The sequence below is a fragment of the Salvelinus sp. IW2-2015 genome, linkage group LG32 (genome assembly GCF_002910315.2).
Source record: "Salvelinus sp. IW2-2015 linkage group LG32, ASM291031v2, whole genome shotgun sequence".
Classification (NCBI taxonomy): Eukaryota; Metazoa; Chordata; class Actinopteri; order Salmoniformes; family Salmonidae; genus Salvelinus; species Salvelinus sp. IW2-2015.
Genome location: NC_036871.1, coordinates 4,709,942 through 4,728,741, shown reverse-complemented (window position 1 = coordinate 4,728,741; position 18,800 = coordinate 4,709,942). Strand labels below are relative to the sequence as shown.

The 18,800-nt window shown below is 41.2% G+C and overlaps 1 protein-coding gene across 1 annotated transcript in view; it reads left to right on the top strand.

Moving 5' to 3' along the window:
* Window positions 1-13,367, top strand: part of ankhb (ANKH inorganic pyrophosphate transport regulator b) — an 83,741-nt gene extending 70,374 nt beyond the window's left edge. The window contains exons 7-12 of the mRNA XM_023978027.2: window positions 710-802; window positions 2,079-2,174; window positions 9,306-9,435; window positions 9,641-9,764; window positions 11,925-12,024; window positions 12,812-13,367. Coding sequence (XP_023833795.1) covers window positions 710-802; window positions 2,079-2,174; window positions 9,306-9,435; window positions 9,641-9,764; window positions 11,925-12,024; window positions 12,812-12,928 — 660 coding nt within the window. The 3' untranslated portion in view covers window positions 12,929-13,367. The remainder of the gene's footprint in view (window positions 1-709; window positions 803-2,078; window positions 2,175-9,305; window positions 9,436-9,640; window positions 9,765-11,924; window positions 12,025-12,811) is intronic.
* Window positions 13,368-18,800: the final 5,433 nt, after the last annotated feature.

Below are 18,800 nucleotides of genomic sequence, written 5' to 3'. Positions count from 1 at the left end.
AGTCCGAACTCAATGCAGAACTACCGGCATTGACAGCTGAGTTGAGAAAATGCCAGAGTTGTGCAAAGTTGTTCTTCAAAGTAGCAAAAGGGTGGATACTTTGAAGAAATCTCAAATATAAAATATATTTTGATTTGTTTAACACTTTTTTGGTTACAACATGATTCCATATGTGTTATTTCATAGTTTTGATGTCTTCATTACTATTCTACAATGTAAAAATAAAGAAAACCCTTGAATGAGTAGATGTGTCCAAACTTTTGACTAGTACTGTATGTACTTGTGGAAAACACTGTAACCTCCCCCGGCAGTTTTTTTCACCTGCTATGTTATGTTTGTAGAGTGAGAATACAGTGTTTTGAATGAATGGGGCAGGTGTCTAAGTGAAGACTTGTGATGCCACAAACTATAAACAATGTGATGAACTTTTGCCATTTGTTATACATCCTTTTACTAACTATAGTAGTGGGTAACAATATAGTGAAGTATTTGTTTCAGGTTGTCATTTTTGCAATTATGTGGTGCAGATTAGCAGATCTCACAATACCTGGAGAGTGTGTTTAACATCCCAGAAACCACATTAGTATGATATAGCAATCTTAGAAGATGCACTTCAACTCGACTTCAAGAAAGACAAACAGGAACTCTTACTTCTGACGTGGTGGACTGGTCTATTTCTCTAAGTGTTTGGTTTCTGTGGTTTGGCCAGGCGGTAGCAGTACTGACTGCAAGCTATCCTGTGGGTCACATGCCGTACGGCTGGCTGACAGAACTACGTACGGTCTACCCCGCCTTCGACAAGGTAAGACGAGGTTGTTTACATTAACTKGTAAGTAAGGCCACTGAGGGTGGCCAGGTACCTCAACCTAATGACTGTTAAAGATTATATTAACATTAATGTGGGTAGCACAGAAAGGCCTTGGTATTTACTTACACTATAAAATTGTAAAAACTACGAGGCCAGSTTTGTTGTATTCTTTCAATGAAGTACAAGTGCATCGATACCACATATTTTCAAGTAAATACCAGGTAAATAGCAATGGAAACAATATTGTGAAATAAAGTGCTACCTTAATGTTTTTATGTAGGAGATGCTTCTCTGGGATGCAATTTACAATGATTGCAGTGGTGCAGATACTTAGACCAGAATTCAATCAAAGGTGCGTTGTCGACGAGCAAGCTTAATTTGCCATGAATGTGATCTCCGCAAACGTCGGGGAAAATTGGCCTTAYAAGACGCATTGTCGGTAGTGCACTTAACAGCTTTGCGACGCACTTTTGAATGAATCCCTGCTTCAGTTCAGTGAATGTATTGTCAGTTTGTGCAAKGGTCAGCAGACTTCAATGCCTCGCTGTCCCCTTAACTCAACTGTCACTGTTCTGTATTGCTGGGTTTATACCAGTGTGACATTACTGAAACTGCAGTAAGTACACCACAGAAATATGATATACACAATTCCACTGCACCATGTATTTTGGGGGAGTCTGGATTCATAGCTGACATTTCATAATATTTATAGGTAAACAAAGGTGTGCTGAGCAGAGACCAACCTGCTCCAGGAAGTTTAAGGGCTGCTGTTAGGAAAGTCACTGTGTGGTTTACTTGTGCTGAGTCATTCTAAGGTAGTTGCCTCTTCAGCCATGATTGAGCACAATATCAGTCCATGTTTTAACAATTAATTTTTAGGGGAGAGTACAATTTTGTTGAGACATTGTTCTCATAACAATGTCATCGTTGGTTTTGATGTGGTATTACCTGTGTTAACTATAGTTGTGAAGCCTGTTGTTACTGAACATAAACRAAAGTCTCACAATGATTCTAAATGTCATTTGTAAATCGATTCTATGGTTTATGTGAAGATTTAGGTCGGGATTCAATCAAATGCTTGTTGTCGACAAGCGCATTGCACTTGACTTGTAAAGGTAATTTAAACATGAGCCGATATCCACAATGTACCACGACTCCGATCTTCGTGAATGTTGAGAAATTGCAACAATGCGCCTTTGATTTAATCCCGGCCTTCGCCTACTGAGTGCATTCACACCTGTCACGTTTGTTTGTTCTTCTTTGCCCACAGAACAACCCCAGTAACAAACTGACCAACATCAATACCACAATCTCCAATTCCCACATCAAAAAGTTCACATTTGTCTGCTTTGCCCTTTCTATTACGGTACGTTCAACCTTGATCTTTTGTGGATGGAAAAMAATTTGTATGTGTTTGCATTGCTTTTAGGTCTTTACAAAGCTTACATTGTTATAACATGAGTGACTTGATGCGGGCCATAATTCTATGATTGCAGATGGTAGGTTTCTTGCATTGTGGTTTCAGCTTTTAGAAATGTGTTTGATGGAGTAGGGTGAAGTTGCCCCTGATCTTGGGTCAGTTTTGCATTTCCCCAACTAATGGTTAAATGGGCCATATGCGATTACTAAATACATTTTGGGGAATTTTAAATMAATGATATATCCCCATTGATTCTTGAAGAATATAACTTATCCATGTCTCATGAGCTTTGTTCAACTGTCTTACCCCATCGGAACCCAAAATATTAGCTTGTTTGCCTCCATTGTTTGTAAACTATACAGTGCATTTGTAAAGTATTCAGACTCCTGACTTTTCCCACATTTGGTTATGTTACAGCCTATTCTAAAATGGATTCAATATGTTTTCCCCCCTCATTAATCTACACATAATACCCCATAATTACAAAGCAAAAACAGGATATTAGAAATTTTGCTAATGTATTAAAAAAAAACTGAAATATCACATTTACATAAGTATTCATACCCTTTACACAGGACTTTATTGAAGCACCTTTGGCAGCGATTACAGCCTTGAGTCTTCTTGGCTATGATACTACAAGCTTGGCACAACTGTATTTGGGGAGTTTGTCCCATTCTTCTTTGCAGATCCTCTCAAGCTCTGTCAGAATGGATAGGGAGCATTGCTGCACAGCTATTTTTAGGTCTCTCCAGAGATGTTGGATCGGGTTCAAGTCCGGGCTCTGGCTGGGCTACTCAAGGACATCCAGAGACTTGTCCTGAAGCCACTCCTGCGTTGTCTTGGCTATGTGCTTAGGGTCATTGTTCAGTCGGAAGGTGAAACTTTGCCCCAGTCTGAGGTCCTGKGTGCTCGGAAGCAGGTTTTCATGAAGGATCTCTCTGCACTTTTCTCCGTTCATCTTTGCCTCAATCGTGACTAGTCTCCCAGTCCCTGCCGCTGAAAATCATCCCCACAGCATGATGCTGCCACCACCATGCTTCACCGTAGGGATGGTGCCAGGTTTCCTCCAGAAGTGATGCTTGACGTTCAGGCCAAAGAGTTTATTCTTGGTTTCATCAGACCAAGAATCTTTAGGTGCCTTTTGGCAAACTCCAAGTGGGCTGCCATGTACCTTTTACTYAGGAGTGGCTTTCGTCTGGCCACTACCATAAAGGCCTGATTGGTGGAGTGTGGCAGAGATGGTTGTCCTTCTGGAAGGTTCTCCCATCTCCACAGCTCTAGGAAGAGTCTTGGTGGATCCACATTTCTTCCATTTAACAATGATTGAGGCCCCTCTGTTCTTTGGGACCTTCAACGGGGGTCTGAATTGATTGGATACCTGGGCTGGCGCAAGTATGGAATGAACCACTTCGCTTGTAATACAAAGTGTTGTGCTGCGTTAATCGCGGCGTCATACTCGGAGCCAAAGTATGTAGACTCACACGACGGCTTGTCTAAGATGTGACTTCCGACCAAAGGTGGTGGATGCACAGGTGTAATATCGGCCACACCGCCCCCGGCAGAAGGCCTCGTTGAGGAGATCTTGAATATCTTAATTGGTGATAGTGGTTAGGATTTTTATAGTCTGTCGCTTGGGGGGGGCAAGGATACCAACTTTCTTGGGAACAACTCACTGCAGTTCGTGTTCATTCTCCTTGGTCATCTTGTAACTTGGTGTGGAGGAGTGAGGGGTATACATTCTTTCAGTCCACCTTCATGCGTCAGTCTACAGTAACAGGTTGGGTTGGAACCTAGTGTTTGAGGGTAGCTGTCTCGGCTATTGAGTGCCGTAAAAAGGAATGTCATTCCCGAGACGTGAGTTTTGAATTTGCGCATAGTCGACATATTCTGATTGGAGGAGTTGTCGAGATTGTTGTAAGTCTAGAAAGGGTAAGCAGTAGGTGCATTCCTTTCTGCAGATATTTGGTGCCTTCTGGTAACTAAACCAGCATAACCCATACATAGTAGATGATGTATCGAGGGTGACTATCCAATTACTACACATCCATATAGGCGGCACCGGTAGGACCCATTAGATTGGTCTCACATGCAGACTACACGCAGTCTCATATATTGACGTGAATATAGCTCAGCGCTTATAGTCACAGTCAACTGCAGAGCACATCGCAAGAGCAGATGGACCTTGTGATATGTCTGGTGTTTAATTCTATGGCACATCAAACCTAACTGACATGGCGTGACGCATAGATCTGTGAAAGTACACTATCAAGCTAGAGCATAACCATTATTTACATCCAGTATTTAGGGACGTTGATATACCATAAGGATTCGGTACACATCATATAGGATGTAAATATGCGCGGTTTATTATAGGCAATCGATTACTACAACTCATTGCGCCGAGGATAGGACGTGAATATGTCAGGGTTAAATGGGGATTATCGGGCGGCTATCAAACTACACATCATAGGAGGACGTCGAAATATATGCACACGTGAAGTGATGGAGTCATTCATCAAACTCACACATCCTATAGAGGTGTGATATGAGTCATCGTTACTATACGGGGGGGTCGTGCACACTCATGTACTTAGCAGCTCCATACCTGACGTGGGGTGGATAGCTTCGGTTATATAGCTTAGCAGTCAGGATCACTAATCCATACAGGAGTGAATATATTGGGCACATCAACCTACACATGGCGGCGATATAGACGTGAATGATACACGTAGAGGTATAACAATAAACTATACGGTCGCATGCTATGGACAGACGGTGGAATAGTAGCACATGAAGACTACACTCCGTGAGTAGATTGGTGGTGAATACTATCGCGTTATCCATGTGTAGAGCTACATGGCGAATCTACACATCCTATGAGGATGTGAGATATGACACGTTCTATAGGCGGGGTTGTCAGCTATTCAATTACGCTCGCACATTCATATGAGATCGTGAACTATACGACGGTTAATGGGACGATCAGGTGGCAGGTCTAATAATCTTAAGGACGAGGGGCTCATATAGACGTGGAATAGTACACATCAAACTCACATCCATATAGACGTGAATATACACGTTAATATACACATCAACTACTAACATCCATATGACGTGAATATACACATCAAACTACACATCCATATAGAGTGGAATATACATGTTAATATACACATCATACTACAACATCCATATAGACGTGAATATAATCACATTATTATACACATCAAACTACACATCCATATAGACGTAAATATACACGTTAATATACACATCAAACTACACATCCATATAGACGTAAATTATACACGTTAATTTAGCACATCAAACTACACATCATATAGATATGAATATACACGTTAATATACACATCAAACTACACATCCATATAGACGTAAATATACACATTAATAACATATCAACTACACATCCATATAGACATGAATATACACGTTAATATACACATCAAACTACACATCCATATAGACGTAAATATACACATTAATATACATATCAAACTACACATCCATATAGACATGAATATACACGTTAATATCACATCAAACTACACATCCATATACAGTGGGGAAACAAGTATTTGATACACTGCCGATTTTGCAGGTTTCCTACTTACAAAGCGGTAGGGGTCTGTAATTTTTATCATAGGTACACTTCAACTGTGAGAGACGGAATCTAAAACAAAAATCCAGAAAATCACATTGTATGATTTTTAAGTAATTCATTTGCATTTTATTGAATGACATAGTATGTGATCACCTACCAACCAGTAGAATTCCGGCTCTCACAGACCTGTTCGTTTTTCTTTAAGAAGCCCTCCTGTTCTCCACTCATTACCTGTATTAACTGCACCTGTTTGAACTCGTTACCTGTATAAAAGAACACTGCCCACACACTCAATCAAACAGAATCCAACCTCCCACAATGGCCAAGACCAGAGAGCTGTGTAAGGACATCAGGGATAAACTGATGGCCGAATGGTAAAGAACATCTAGCTGCTCAGAGCACCTTAACTGCCTATCTATAAATACCTCTCCGTAATCTAGCATGGGTAGGATGATCATCTGAATCAGGGTTAGTTTGGCAGCTGTGGTGAAAGAGGAGCGATTTACGATAGTCTAGATTGAACCTTAGCCTGCAGCTTTGATATGTGCTGAGAGAAGGACAGTGTACGTCTAGCTAACTTTTTCAGGAGGCAGATTCCTTGTAGAAAATCCCAGCTAGCTAGCTAACGTAGCTAGCAAGTCTCTGGCCGTCTTTTCCACGTGGAAAAGGATGTTGTTAGCTAGCTATATCTTTTCAGTGTCGGCGAATGGTCTTTACGACGTCCAAACAAAGTTGTCCTGTGGTTGTTGTATTTTGGGAATTCTGAGGAGGACATCTTCTCTGCACAGATGGAGGGGGCTTCAAAGGCCTCTGCATTTGGGGGGGGGGGGGGGCTGTGATACTCTCATGCGCATTGTTAGGCTCAAGAGTTTTCACACCTTTCACTTCAGTGCTAATTTCAGTCAGATTCTTTCCTAGCAGCTTGGTAGCTTAGTAGCTTTATTTATTAAGCTTTATATAACAAAATTACAGAGGGAGTTATTGTCTTTTACTTTTTGGCTTCAGAAAGTAGGTTCAGACTGAACATTACTCACATCGTTTTGTGTTGGATGGTATTTCCAGGTTCCGCTGTGTTTCTTCTGCAGGTACTGCTATAGGACTGCTATTTGTCATCCAGTGGTTTTAGCATTACATCTCTGTTGTTTGTGAGATCGTCATCAATGTTGGTTTCATGCATATTATTGTTTAAAGTAAAAAAAAGAAACAAAAGGATCTCATGTTGTACCTAGGCTGTTGACATATCAAACATATCTAGTTCCCCAAAGCCCCCTACTTTCKGGCCTCTTGTTTTAAGGAGAGCCTCGACAAGTCTCGACTCGTGTCTGTGACCCACACATGTAGAGACATTTTTTTTGCAATTATAATGGTGTGTATTTTCCAGCCCAGGTCAYTGCMGTCTACACTCTTAGAATTAGTGGTGACTTGCCTCCCGGTGGCYCAGCGGTCTAAGGCGATCARTACAGATCCGAGTTCGATACCGGGCTGTGTCGCAGCCGGGCGRGACTGGGAGARACATGAGGTGGCATACAATTGGCCCAGCCCAGCGTCGTCCAGGTTAGGGGAGGATTTGTCCTTGTCCCGTCGTGCTCTAGCGACTCCTGTGGCGGGCCGGGCGCATGCATGCTGACACYGTCGCCAGGTGTATGGTYTTTCCTCCGACACATTGGTGCGGTTGGCTTCCGGGTTAAGCGAGCAGTGTGGCAAGAAGCAGTGAGGCTTGGCAGGATCGTGTTCCCGGAGGACGCAATGTTAGAATTATTTAAAAAAACATTGTTAGTATTATATTAGAATATGTAATATGCATAAACATTCAAGGAACATTTTCATTTGCAGTGTACAAACTGACATTTACACACACTAACAGGRGACCAAAAATAACTATCTGAAAGCCACAACTCCAATAAACCACACCTTCAATKTGATAGGCTGCCACMTRTACAATATATTATTAGAAACGTTCAAAATTGAACCCCTACCATCACAAAAAGGTTCCGGTTCYAACCCGAACCCTTAATGAACCRATTTTCTACACAATTGGCTGGAAAGCCTCAATTCTTCAGGAAGCATAGTTTCCCATCACTAATTAAAATGTGTCTGTTATCCGTCCACTGTGTCTGCATTGTGACCAGATTTCCTGGTCCCTTCCATTATGCAAATTATTTCACAGCTTTTCTTTCAAAATAATATGATTATTTTTCAATTGCAAGACACATATTGATGAAATCAGACAATGGTTCCACCTGTCAATGATTTTACAGGGTGGAGTAATGATGATTTAAATGGTTTTCTCTGTCCAGATCTGTCTACACTTGTAAGGTGTCCAGACACAATGTGTGTCTAACTACCTCCGGACCTGGGCAGGATGATCTGATCACAATGTGTCTTTTTGATTGTCGCCACCTGTCTAAAAATGTGGGCACAATCAGAATGTGGACATGATCATGACAAAGGAAGCAAGTTAGAACCAAGTATAAAGAGCGCTTTTGTAAACAAAGTGTGGTCAGAGTGATGAACTGCTGACTCCATATTAGGCTTTGCCCCATTTATGCGTTGTGGTCTAAGTAATGGAGGGCTGTCTTTCCAGATCAGTTTGTACCATCCTCATTCTCTGTGGTCAAGGTAATGACAAGGTGCCTCAAACAAACCTTTGCCCTAGATAAGGTATGTGCACAATGCTAGTATTCAGACCCCTTCCCCTTTTCCACATTTTYTTACATTACAGCCTTATTCTAAAATTGATTAAATWACTTTTTTCCCTCATCAATCTACACACAATATGCCATAATGACAAAGCGAAAACAGGTTTTTACAAAATGTTGAAAATGTATTAAAAAATAAAAACAGAAATACCTTATTTACATAAGTATCAGGCCCTTTGCTATGACACTCGAAATTGAGCTCAGGTGCATCCTGTTTCCATTGATCATCCTTGAAATGTTTCTACAACTTGATTGGAGTTCACCTGTGGTAAATTTAATTGATTGGACATGATTTAGAAAGGCACACACCTGTCTATATAAGGTCCCACAGTTGACAGTGCATGTCAGAGCACAATCTGGGGAAGGGTACCAAAASATTTCAGTTTTTTTGTTTTTAATACATTTGCAAACATTTCTAAAAACCTGTTTTTACTTTGTCATTATGGGGAATTTTGTGTAGATTGATGAGGGGAAAAACACTATTTAAACAATTTTAGAATAAGTTTGTAACATAACAAAATGTGGAAAAAGTCAAGGGGTCTGAATACTTTCCAAATGCACTGTACAAATGCAACACAGTCCATTCATGTGTCTATAGCGAGCACATTTTCCTCCCCAAATCCTAAACTTACCTTCACAACGAAACCATGCAACTGACCATTGATCAGTGTATAGGCTAGAGTAATTTAACCCTAATCCTAACCCCCTGTGGCTTCAGACAGTGTTAACCRTGTGTTTGGTTTTGGCTGTCCAGCTATGCTTTTTGGTGTTCTGGACGCCTCACATCTCGGAGAGGATCCTAGTAGACATCATTGGTGTGGACCATGCCTTCGCAGAGCTCTGCGTCCCTCCACTGCTAATCTTCTCCTTCTTCCCTGTTCCAGGTAAGATCCAAGTAGGGAATCAGTGGAAGTGGAATGTTTGAATTTATCACTAACGTAATGTCAACAGGAATGTCATTTTTGTTGTTGTCGACCCTAACATTAAAGGTAGACTCATCCTACACAGGAGGGAAACGTCCTGCTTACCGATGTAAAGAACAACTCATTTATACACGAAAAAAAGCATGTATTTATTTTACCATGACAGTGACCATCCGGGCTCACCTGACAGGCTGGCTCATGACTTTGAAGAAGACCTTCGTCCTTGCTCCCAGCTCTGTCCTGCGCATCATCGTGCTGATCACCAGTCTCATTGTACTCCCTTACATGGGGTAAGTGAAGTGCACACTTCTGATTTCACGGGTCTCACAAGTGTTCACCTCACTACTTGCCAATCTCTTGAGCATGGAGCTAGTGTCATTAGAATGATGTGAAAACCTCAATGCTGTGAGTGTGCACTCAATATCTCACAACAAGTGTTCAACTTATCATTCACTAGGCTCACAATTGGCCACTTCACCTCTGATTATSTTTTATCTTACTCCCATGCATGGGGCAAGTGTTCACTTCGTCAGTTACTAGTTTCAAATCTGTCCATTTTACCACCGCTCATTCTTTTATTGGGAGAAGTGTTCACTTCACTACTCACTTTTTAAAATGTTAACTTTTTGGGACAGTTTATCAGACACCGACTAAGCCTAGGCCAGAAGTAAAAAAAAAAAAAGTAAAAAAAAAAGGTTTGATAGAGATTCTTTCATTGAGCTTGTTTTTTTTTGTGGTTCTTTGTGGCTCAGTTGTTATAGCATGGCGCTTGCAACGCCACGGTCGTGGATTTGCTTACCACTGGGGTCACCCATATAAAAATTGGATGCATGCATGACTGTAAGTCTGTTTGGATAAAAGTATCTGCTGAATGACATACATTTGTGGCCTAAGAAATTGGCACCCTTGCGCTTTTCTTAAATAATTCACAATTTCTTCTGGAAATTGAAAATAACTTTTAGTCTCCACACCTTGTTATCGGATTTTTCAACATTGCAGAATCAATTTTATTTTACAGCTTCCCCGACCTTGAATCCTCACCTTAATAACAATTAGTGGGGGAAATGCTAAACTGACCCAAGATCAGGGTTTAGTGACGACTTCACCCTACACCAATCCGAGGCACCATTGCAATCATTGGCGCCACCTCCTGAACGTGAAGTGCTTTTGTGCAGACACGTGGGAAGGTTGTGGAGAAATGCATTGCARGTCCGTGTGTGAACTAAGCGCTAGTCTATAAAGTCACCAATCTACTTCTTGTCCCACTTCAGTTGCTCTTCAGTGGACCTCATAACTTTGTGAACCGGTGGGACAACATCCCAAATGGCACAGTAATCCTTACCAAGGCCCATAGAGCTCTAGTCAAAACMAGTGCASTATATAGGCAATATGGTGCCATTTGGGACAAAGTGTGGGTCAGTACAAAATAACTGCTGCATTGAAAGTGACCATAAGTTAGTTAACTATTTTGTGGAAAAAATACAGTATGACTTTGCTTACATGAGGTTATCTTACGGTCTTTACCGGGATGCGTCATTCGAGCATTCCGTTTATTTTCAGTAATACATATAGTAATAATATAGTAATACACAAGAWTTGCGAAGTAGCCTCATGCTGGCTAACTGAAGGTGTATGAAAAGAGTGTGTGTGTGAGATGATGTAGATGCAGTGGTGTAAAGTACATAAGTAAAATTACTTTAAKGTACTATTTATGTCGTTTTTTGTAGTATCTGTACTTTACTATTTATATTTTTGACAATTTTTACTTTTACTTTCACTACATTCCTTATGAAAATATTGTACTTTTTGCTCCATACATTTTCCTTGACAAKCAAAAGTACATGTTACATTTTGAATGTTTAGCAGGACAGGAAAATAGTCAAATTCACGCACTTATCAACTGAACATCCCCGGTCATCCCTACTGCCTCTGACCTGTCGGAGTCACTAAACACATGATTCGTTTGTAAATTATATCTGAATGTTGGAGTATACCCCTGGCTTTCCGTAAATTWWWWAAAAACAAGAAAATGGTGCCGCCTGGTTTTCTTAATATAAGAAATTTGAAATMATTTATACTTTTACTTTTGATACTTAAGTATATTTTWGAAATMACATTTACTTTTGATACTTAAGTACATTTTAAACCAAATACTTTTAGCATTTTACTCAAGTAGAATTTTACTGYGTGACTTTTACTTTTACTRGAGTCATTTTCTATTAYGGTATCTTTACTTTTACTCAAGTATGACAGTTGGGTACTTTTTCCACCACTGCGTAGAAGATGCACCAAGTTAACAGTAGTAGTGGGCCAATTTCCACAGCAACCAGGAGTGTTGAAGCGTGAGGCTAAACTTTTSCTCTGTTTTGGTCCCGTAGCTACCATGTTGTAGCAGCATGAAGCTGCGGACGTACATGTCCTTGGCTTACATTGTAAGATTTGTATTTCAGGGTGCATGGAGCCAGTCTGGGAGTTGGGTCTCTCCTTGCCGGATTCCTTGGAGAGACGATAATGGTGGCAATAGCTGCCTGCTATGTKTATCGAAAACAGGTAAGGTGCACAGCATAAACCACATGGCAATCTGGGGCCTAATTTATAACACATTCGTAAGCACATATTTGATAGTAAATTGTGTGTTCAACGATATCCATAGCAACTTTCTGATTTATAAAAATATGCCATTTATATAGATCGTGCCTGAAAATGTGGGATTTATAAATGAAACATGCTTATTTGTGACGAACACTTTATGGGTGTTTACAATACTTAAACCACATTTTCACATATTTTAAGAAAAGATCGTATGCAGAAATCTACTATACAAACGTAAGAACTTTTTAGAAATGAGCCCATGATCCGCTAATGTTGCACCATGAATGAATCTGGATCAGGGGCTCATTTCTAAAAAAAATCTTACATTTTTATAGTAGATTTCTGCATAAACTTACCAGCAAATGGATACTTTTGCGATTCACTTGCAGTAAACCGTGGGAACCCAACCTGATTCAGGACTCCACATAGACCCTAAATGCAGATGTTTCATAACGATAATAAAGATAGTTGTGTATTAGTCATCAAACCTGGAAAAGGCAATGGCATGGGAAATATTACTATTATTTAACAGAGCCAAAATATGTTATACTGTATGTGGCTTGATCGCTATAAGACAAGTTATTGTTACAATTATCCAGTTGTAAACTCTCCTAAGAGAACCAAGTAAGAAAGAAACTCATCATTATCAGTTATCACATAAAATAAAGGTGAAAMAAWWRWTWWWAAATTTTGTTCTGAGTGTTTGGCACTCAGAGGTGATAAAACACATTTTTCCTCCATRTAGAAAAAAAAGAAAGACACGGAAGTTGAAGAGGTGGGGGACGGGGAAGAAGACTCAGCCCCAATGAATGATGTGCGGCCCCGGCGACGAATGGACGATATCGTGGAGGAAGATGAGTGAGCCACGGATGCTGAAGGACTCTTGAAGGACACGCTGGGGGATAGTACAAGGGAYTTCCCTTGTTTTACCGGGGCAGTTTTTCAATCGTTTTTGGCAGCCTGTTGACACCCCCCCTTTAACCGTACATGGTTTATGAGGTTTGGAGAGTACCTAAACAACACCCCATTTATGTTTCATCTGATTGCTACCAAGCCAGTGAAGCATGGTAAAGATGCTAACTTGTACCAAAGCAAATGTTGCTCATTTAACTCCATATGTTRGCCAAACTTTTCTGTGCTGCCGTCCTCTACTTTTATGAGCTGTTATGAGGAAACGCACATTTTTACTGTACTGTATAACTTCAACCGCTTGGAAAACATATATTTTGTTTTACTTTGAATGTACAAGATAAATAATGTAGAATAAGTAATGATGCTGAGGTAGGTCTTTGTGTTGTGACCTTTTAACTTGATTTATTRTGGCTGTACACCAGTTGGGGAACAGTTTATGGTTCCCAATAATAAACGATAAAATAACAAATATGATATATTAACCACAGATTTCTATCAAAGTTGAGAATGAAAAAGGGAGTTTTAAATAGTTTCCTGGTGTGCGAGTGATGGTTCGGTACCATTATAAAACATTTATATTATAATGTTGTTGATGTAAGAAAACATGGTCAATTTCTGTATAAGTGATGTTAACTGAAATGGYGGGGAGGGGGGGGTTGACTGGACAACAGTTGTTTCTTGTTTTTATATCATGTCTGTTGTCGTATTCTTTTTTAAATTTCGATCTCAGGATGTAACTCCATGATACATACCGTATGGTGGTGTCCAGTTGTTAATCCCCCCCACACACCCATTCTGTATTATGAACTCTCTCCATTGCCGATGATGCACAAGTATTTAAAGGTGTCTGAAGCTTCTGTAAGTTTTCTATAGATTGTAGTGGATAGGGAAGTCTTACCAACTCATGGGGCCTTTTGTATTTAAAATTTGACCGCTAAAACCCTGTCCTGTGTAACAAGAGCAAATATGACTTKTCTTATTATTGTCTATCAACACAAAGGGACAGTTCTATTCTGCAATGATTAAAGGGTGATTCAGTCGTTTAATTTCCCTCTGAGAGTGTTTTTACTGTAGGCTAGTATTTTGTCCCCTTATGTTCAGTGGCTGCTAAACATTTTTAGCTAGGCATTCAAAAGTTCCTTTCTACCCAAAGACATCCACACTTTTGAGACTGAATTGCCGTAGCATGGATAAMAGTGGTCAGGGAACTCACTGTAGTTGGTTTTTGATCTGTACCTCATTTAGATATAAGCCTTGTTTGCAATAGCTTCCTAAGTAATCTATATTATAATACCGTAAAACACAAACTCAGGTTTGCATCCTAGAATTTTTAAAAAGATTTTCTTAATTTTGGGCTCAGAAGAGGCACATAGACCAGAACCATGGGGTAGGCTACTTTAGATTCCACTGTTTGGTATTTTGGTTTATTTTACCTGATTTTGGTGTGGTCGGTAACTGGAGATAGATTCTCTGAAGTGTCGGGAGACACTTTAGGGGGGGGGGGGTTCTGCACCAATCATGCTGCACCAATCTATCAGTCAATCATTCTGCACCAATCTATTAGGTCACAGACAGACTGGTAGGATTGTCGACCGTCTGCCGGCCGGGGCACCTCTTGTACATACGGCCGACCATAATTTGCAAACCGATTCTACATGTAGAAGCAAGCAAAAATGACGTCCGTCAGTCGCTATAACACACCMKGCCGACAGCAAGCGAACGGCGAACCAACAGCCCCTTACTGTGCAGACCAACATATCAATCTGCTGAGTTTTCTCCTTTAGAGTCATTCTCCATTAAACAAGCCCGGAGTCATAGTCAGTCTCCACCAATCTATCCCAGAGTCAAAGACAATCTCCACCATAGAGTTAGATAGAGGACACAATTTTGCCATGATGGCATCTGTGACAGCATGGGCAGCGCCATTGAGGTTATCTCCATTTAAAGCAGTCAATTTTCTTTTGTGTTTGGAAAAAGCYTAAACCTAATATCMGTGATGTACCGCCACCTGCAGTGCTGGAGTCCTGAACTAAATCTTGTGTGTAATTAATTTATTGTCGCCACTAGATTTTATTTCACCTTTATTTAACCAGGTAGGCAAATTGAGAACACTTTCTCATTTACAATTGCYACCTGGCCAAGATAAAGCAAAGCAGTTCGACACATACAACAACACATAGTTACACATGGAGTAAAACAAACATACAGTCAATAATACAGTGAAAAATAAGTCTATATACAATATGAGCAAGTGAGGTGAGATAAGGGAGGTGAAGGCAAACAAAATATATATATAAATAAATTAAAAGATAAAAAGGCCATGGTGGCGAAGTAAATACAATATAGCAAGTAAAAAATAAATAAATAGAGTAGAGATAGTAGAGATAGAAAAAGTAGAGATAGAAATAATGGGGTGCAAAGGAGCAAAATAAATAAATAAATACAGTAGGTAAAGAGGTAGTTGTTTGGGCTAAATTATAACTATCTCTCTCATCATCACTTCAATACCTAGGTTTACCCTCCACTTGTATTCACACCTTACCGTGACCCTATATGTCGGTACATTATTCCTTGAAGCTATTTTTATGCCCCCAGAAACGTCCTTTACTCTCTCTGTTCTAGACGTTCTCCACGACCAATTCTCATACCTTTTATGCCTACCCCTTATCCTACTCCTCCTCTGTTCCTCTTTGGTGAGTAGAGGTGAAATCCAGGCCCTGCAGTAACCTAGCTCCACTCCTTTCCCCAGGCGCTCTCTTTGAGGACTTCTGTAACCGTAATAGCCTTGGTTTCATGCACTGTTAACATTAGATAGCGCCTTTCCTCCCTAACGTTTGTTTTTGTTCACTGCTTTAGCACACTCTGCCAACCCGGTGTTTTAGCCGTGTCTGAATCCTGGCTTAGAAAATGACCACCAGAAACATTTTCTGACATTTTCATCCCCAACTACAAAGATTTTCAGAACAACGATAGAACGGCCAAAGGGGCGGTGTTGCAATCTACTGCAAAATTGCCTACCAAGTTCTGTTTTCAGTTCCAGGTCTGATGTCAATCCAAACCAATTTGAACTTCTACTTTTAAAAAATCCACCCCCTCTAAAAACAAGTCCTCACCGTTTGCGTCCTGCTAAGAGACCACCCTCCTGCCCCCGCTGTGCTCTGGACACCATATGTAACTGATTGCCCCCATCTTCTTCAAGCTCGTTGCTGCTAGCGTCGACCTAATTGAACACTCGCTTAACCACTTGACAACCGAGCCATCGCTACAATCTAAGCTTGAAGCCCTCAATCTCACAAACAAATATCATATGAAACACTCCAGGTATCCAGCCTCAATCACGTTAAACACGCGTTACGTCCTCATAGATATCAATCCTAAAACTTGCCATCCAACACCTGTGTTATACGAACCAAGAAGTCTCCTAGCGACGTCACTGCCCATTGCCTGCATTCCAGATAATGGTTGTAGTGAGGCGGTTCACACCATTGCTACTCAGTCTATCACTTTGTCAATCGCTCCCTGAAAACTTCAGCGTGCAGGGCTTTGCTAATACGACCATGGCCGATGGATTAACCTTGGAACGATAGTGGATCTATTACCCCGTCAGTAGAGGCTGCCTGATTTTGAAAAAATGCCCTTCCTTCTTACCATCTTTGAATAAGCATGCCCCACTTCAAGCAAATCATTAGCATACACCAGAGAACAGATAAGCCCTTGTGTTCTCTCCTGACCTGCGCCCATTGAACGCACGATCAGAAAAACATCCTACTGGCGTGTCTTGCATTAAAGCATCAACAGCCCCGTGAAATATGCACTTTTCTAGGAAGCTAGAAACCAATATACACAGGCAGTAAACATAGCCAAGGACTAGCTTTTTTCAAGCAGACAAATTTGCCTTCCTCTGCACACAATTCAACCACCAAAGTTCTCGGGGAACACTGAAGTCCTATGAGAATAACAACACCTCCTCCCAGCTTCCATACTTTTGCACTGGAGAGATAAGGAAACACTGTCACCACGACAATCCAACTATAATTGAGAATTTCCAATAATTGTTGCATTTTTCTACGGCTGGCATGCTTTCCAACCTGGCTACCCCTACCCCCGGTTCAACAGCAGCTGCCGCTCCCCGTTCTGGTTCTACTTCGCCCAAGCCTTCCCCATTTCTCATTTCTCCGCAAATACGTCAGCGTTGAGGTTCTGAAGACGCTGCAAACAATCCTGGACCTTACAAATCAGACCGGCTAAGAGTATATCTGGACCCTTTCTTCTAATTTAAACTATCTTGCTGAAATATGTTGCCGACAACCTATTCACTAGTCTTCTTCAAACCCTCTGTGTGCGTGTCAGTCTACGAGATTCCTCAATAGATTGGAAAGCAGCTACGGTTATCGCCTCTATCAAAGGGGGGACACTCTTGAACTGGCCTAACAGCTTACAGACCTACTATCTATCCTACCCTGCCTTTCTAAGGTCTTCGAAAAGCCAAGTCAGACAAACAGAATTACCGACCATTACGCAATCCCCACCATACACTATCTCGCGTATGCCAATCTGTGTTTTCAGTACTGGCAATCTCGGTGCACTCAGCCATCGCTCAAGGTCATAACGACTATCTTAACCGCCATCCGATAAGAAACAATACTGTGCAGCCGTATTTCACTCTGACCTGGCCAAGCTTTGACTCTGTCCAATCACCCCATCCTCATCGGGCAGACTCGACAGCTTGGTTCTCTAATATTGCCTCGCTGGTTCCACCAACTACTTCTCTGATCGAGTTCAGCTGTGTAGATAATTCGGAGGATCTGTTGCGCGAGGCGCCGGCTGGCAGTCTCTATGTGGAGAGGTGCCACAGGGTTCAACATTGGACCGACTCTCTTCTCTGTATATCATCGAACTGAAAAGTCGCTTCTTGCTGCTGGTGAATTCTCTGATCCATCTCTAACGCAGACACACTATCTGTATACTTCTGGCCTTCATTTTTGGACGACGGTGTGTTACACGTGCCTCCAGCGAGCGCTTTAATGCCATACAAACTCTCTATCCTGGCCTCCATTTGCTTCTTAATATACAAGTAAAAACTAAATGCATGCTCTTCAACGATCGTGCCTGCACCTTGCCCCGCTGTCCAACATCACTACTCTGGACGAGCTTCGACCTTAGAAATATGTGGACACAACTACAAAAAGTACCTTATGGTTCTGGTTAGACCTTGTAACTCTCCTTCCTAGACTCACATCAAACATCTCCTCAATCCTAAAGTTAAATCTAGAATTGCTTCCTATTTCCGGCAACAAAGCATCCTTCACTTCATTGGTCTGTCCAAACATACCCTTGTTAAAACGACGCATCCTACCAATCTCGACTGACTTCGTTGATGTTTCATTTACAAATAGCTCCAAAACCCTACTTCAATAAATTGGATGCGTCTATTATAGTGCATCCGTTTTTGCTACCAAAGCCCCACTATACTACCCACCCACTCGACCTGTACACTCTCGTTGGCTGGCCCTCGCTTCATACTCGTCGCCAAACCCACTGGCTCCAGGTCATCTACCAGCCTCGTAGTAAAGTCCCCCTTATCTCAGCTCGCTGGTCACCATAGCAGCACCTACCTGTAGCACGCGCTCCAGCAGGTATATTCTCTCTGGTCACCCCAAAACCAATTCTTCCTTTGGCCGCCTCTCCTTCCAGTTCTCTGCTGCCAATGACTGGAACGAACTACAAAAATCTCTGAAACTGGAAACACTTATCTCCCTCACTAGCTTTAAGCACAGCTGTCAGAGCAGCTCATAGATTACTGCACTGTACAATAGCCCATC